The 3,775-nt window shown below is 40.5% G+C and overlaps 1 protein-coding gene across 2 annotated transcripts in view; it reads left to right on the forward strand.

The window, feature by feature from the left end:
* The first annotated feature begins 2,067 nt into the window (after positions 1–2,067).
* ccdc28a (coiled-coil domain containing 28A) overlaps positions 2,068–3,775 on the forward strand; it is a 1,959-nt gene continuing 251 nt past the window's right edge. The window contains exons 1-5 of one of the 2 annotated variants that reach the window (XM_086282870.1): positions 2,068–2,141; positions 2,689–2,881; positions 3,004–3,185; positions 3,320–3,474; positions 3,755–3,775. The exon at positions 3,755–3,775 is cut by the window's right edge and continues 2 nt beyond it. In XM_086282870.1, the coding sequence (XP_086138996.1) occupies positions 2,727–2,881; positions 3,004–3,185; positions 3,320–3,474; positions 3,755–3,775 (513 nt within the window). In that variant the 5' untranslated portion in view covers positions 2,068–2,141; positions 2,689–2,726. Of the gene's footprint in view, positions 2,142–2,295; positions 2,882–3,003; positions 3,186–3,319; positions 3,475–3,754 lie in introns of those variants that run through there. The other variant, XM_086282869.1, reaches the window with a different exon arrangement.

Consider the following 3,775-nt stretch of genomic DNA (forward strand, 5'->3'; position numbering starts at 1 on the left):
AACTTAGAATTAGGAATAAGAGCGAGCGTGTAATTAAACGAGTTGTCATTCATTTACAATCCAATGCATATTCAAGCAGGCGTGCACACGAGAAAAGAATGAACTGGCTGTAACTAGTAGCTAGCTCTCCAAACAGCACCTACACTGCAATTACTGATGAGAGATAGGTGCATGCGTGTGTGCATATATGTGTGTGTGTGTGGATCTGCTAACTTAATGGCTGCGTGGACGCGACAGTCTAAATGTTTTCATCTGTAACGTTTTATCCTGGTTCAACTCACTCTGCCACTGTCACGCAGTAAACACACACTCGAGCAGCGAGGATGGAGGGAATGGGAAGAGGGAGAGAGAGAAAATTACCCACCAGCTCAAGTTCATTTTCCACGCCAGGTAGTTTTCCAGAATTCTGAGAATTTTGTTTCACTTTTTTTGATTATCGATCGCTGTGAAAAAACAGTTATGAGGAAAGCTGATGTTGGAACTGGAACTAATGGAGAGGAGCTGGAAGGATTGAGCAGACTTAAAACAGCGCACTGGGCCTTTCCATGGTGCAATTGAGCTACAGTTTTAAATATAATAAATCTAGTTAATGTGCGTGAATGGAATATTAGCGTCAGCGAGGTTGATCTACAGCCTGTGTTTGCATCAACGCATCTACGGTGCGTCATTTCCTGAGCTTTAAATCAAGAGGCTCAAGATCAGAAAAACATCTGCGGGTTGCCTGATGTGTCACACAGAATTCAGCCCCAGCCATTTAACAGGGGGTGGGGGTGAAAAACACATCTTTTAAGAGCATATAACAGTCTGATATTTCAAATATCCTCATTGGGTCATACTTTTAACTTGACCCCTTTGGCAGGAAGTTAGGGTTTTTAGATGCAAACTGAAATTCATTTTGTAATTCACATTAAGCATTTATCTGTTGTTGTTTTTTCCCTCTTCCTGAATTACCTTTTTTTCCTCCCTCTCTCTCTCTCTACTGAGTAACACAAAGGCCAGCTTATCAATACAAGTGAGGGACAGCAATGCAATCGCAAATGCCGAAAATCAGAAGAATTTGTTGGGTTTTTTTCTTCATTATGTTCCAGTAAAAGTGAATAAAATCAGCTATTAATGAAGCTATTCAAGACTAGGACTGGAATAGCATTGCATACACACCTCTAAACACACACACACTCGGATGCTCACTGAGTGCAAAATATTTGGCGTTGCCAATAAAAAGTTGAATAGTCTGTCTGGAATTCAGTTAAGCGGGGTTTTTTAATTTCGTTTATATTTGTGAAAATATGCACAACTAAAGTGTACAAAGAGCCTCTTTTCATTATGTTTATCAGCAAAGAATTCCTAATTAAGAAAAGGGGAAAGGCAGGGCATCATTATTAGGTGTTCACCTATCGCTCTCTTGTGGTTGCTTTACGCAACTACACTGAAGTCAAAGTAGAGGAGATGTTGCTTGGTGATGTTCCTCTGTTAGCTCCAGAGTTACTATAATAACAGACAACTTTTTAAAAGCAGTTGACTCGCAGTCTTGTAGACATCTTGTCTTCTCGATAATCATGTCCATTAATGCCTCATCAAGGAAGCTGTAATAATTTTTTTTTTACCAAACTAACAGATACTAAAATGAACTATATTTCCTCTATATTTTTTACTTTGTTTTAGTTAGCTTTCCAACCTCTCCACATCAGTTCAATTATTTTTTCCTTTTTTGTAGTCTAGTTTAGTTTTAAGCTACCTATAATACCCATAGTTAGCTCACTCAAACGAAATTAATAACCGAGTCTGCAGAGTTATACTTAAAATAATTACATAAAATGTGCTTAATATAAAAAATAACATGAAAGAAAGAAGAAATTCCTCTTTCTGAATGCATAAAAACAAGCATTCACATATAAAACTTCACATAAAAACAAGCATTCACATATAAAACTTCACAAATAACAACTAAAATAAATGTTCGAAATTAATAAAGTACATTTAAAATGAAATTAATTTTAAGAATGATATTAAATGTCTTGTAAATATTCAAGGAACAAATAGTACTAAAATCGGTGAGAGCATATCAAACTATAATGGAATGCAGCCCTGGTGGCCTCAGGAGGACTCTACAGAGAAGGTCAAAAAAATTATTTTATTCAAAAGTAAGTATATTTGTGCTTTTATAAAGCTTTGCTTGTATTTGATTGGCACCACGTTGTTGTGTAACACGATTTAGCATGTTTTACTTAGTAATTTGACTATGGATAGTGGCCGTGAAGCGTTATGGTTTGGAATTCGGCCCCAATCTGCTCCGTTGCGTCCTACCAAAACAGGAAGTTTTCAAGAGTTTGGACCTGCAAGCTAGCCACCTAACCTGCGGGGTACATTCGGAAATTACTATGAATTTTCAAATGTTTTAATCTAGTGGACAACCTGTCACGAACAGAAGTAACGTATACCCTTCTCAGCTGCTACTGGGAGTAAATATATCTATCGGCTTATGTTTGTGCTGTGTGGCTTAAACGCCGTGTCAGAAGTTTGAAGGTTAGCCGAGTAGCTAGCTCCTGAGCTAGCGTTAGCTTAGTCACGAAAGCCATCGGTTTGTACGGAGCCTGCCTGCCCTGCCAGGCTGATTCTGTACGGTTAGCCACAGGGCTGGGCTTTGATTTACAGTCCAACCTGTCAGCTTTTCGTCTTTTACCTATCCAGTCCGGTCAGCTCACCAAGTGGCACCGTAACATGAAGTTATGGAGGAGCGGAAGCTAAAAAGAAAGAGTCCCAGGACTTCCACCAGCGCGGCGCCTCCGTCCGGTGGCTCTGGCCGGAAGAATAGCGCTTCCACTGGAGGACGGCACCTTGGCTACACGGGGACTCACTCCAGCCAAAAGAACAAGAGCAGGAGGTAGTAACAGTGTAGTTACAATGATTTAACCTCTCAATATTTTTCAGTTTTACCCAGCCTTAACCGAACTGGGGTTGTTGACTTGTACTCACTCTGCCTGTATTTGCTTCCGCCTGTTTTAGGGGAGTGAAGGATAAACCCAGGTATCAGCAGGGTTTGGGTGGTAAAGCTAGTCAGAACCAGGGCCAGGCAACACCGATCGTCCAGCACTCTTTTCTCACAGATGTTTCAGATGTACAGGAGATGGAGAATGGCCTGCTCAGTCTCCTCAACGACTTCCACTCAGGGAAACTACAGGCATTTGGTAATTCTCACTAAAAACAGGAACGTTTTACCAGAGCACACACTGACTTTCATATATCCAGTAATAGAAATTATCCTATACACTTAGAGAGAGATATGATAGATACGGATAACTGAGGACTGTTTTTGTCTTAGGCAATGAGTGCTCTATTGACCAAATGGAACATGTGAGAGAGATGCAGGAGAAGCTGGCACGCTTGCACTTTGACCTCTACGGTGAGGTGGATGAAATGCCCGAGGATCAGAGGAAAACAGCCTGCGACACCAACATGGACAAGTTGCTCCTTAATGTAAGGCCACTGTGACATAACTCATAAAATATTATTTTCATAGCCCGTGGCATGCTGCCTGACAGTTTAACAGTGTTGCCAAATAATCCGTTCACTGATGTCATGTAACTACTCAGTATCCCTGTGAGGATTTAGCTGCTTATCCTCCGGCAAGTGTTAAACTCTTAAAGAGTTTAGTCAGCTGGCTTCATGCTGAACAGGATAAAGTCTGGAATGTCATTCTGCAATCATTTTTTTTGCATTTGTAGTGAAGTAAAACATGTTTTTTTTTTTTCCACAGCTGGAGGAGCTGAGTTCTTCC

This window comes from Aulonocara sp. 'chitande type north' Nkhata Bay, linkage group LG23 (assembly GCF_057382095.1).
Source record: "Aulonocara sp. 'chitande type north' Nkhata Bay isolate Kocher_YH1m ecotype deep benthic linkage group LG23, A_spYH_male_GT1.1, whole genome shotgun sequence".
In the NCBI taxonomy this organism is placed as follows: Eukaryota; Metazoa; Chordata; class Actinopteri; order Cichliformes; family Cichlidae; genus Aulonocara; species Aulonocara sp. 'chitande type north' Nkhata Bay.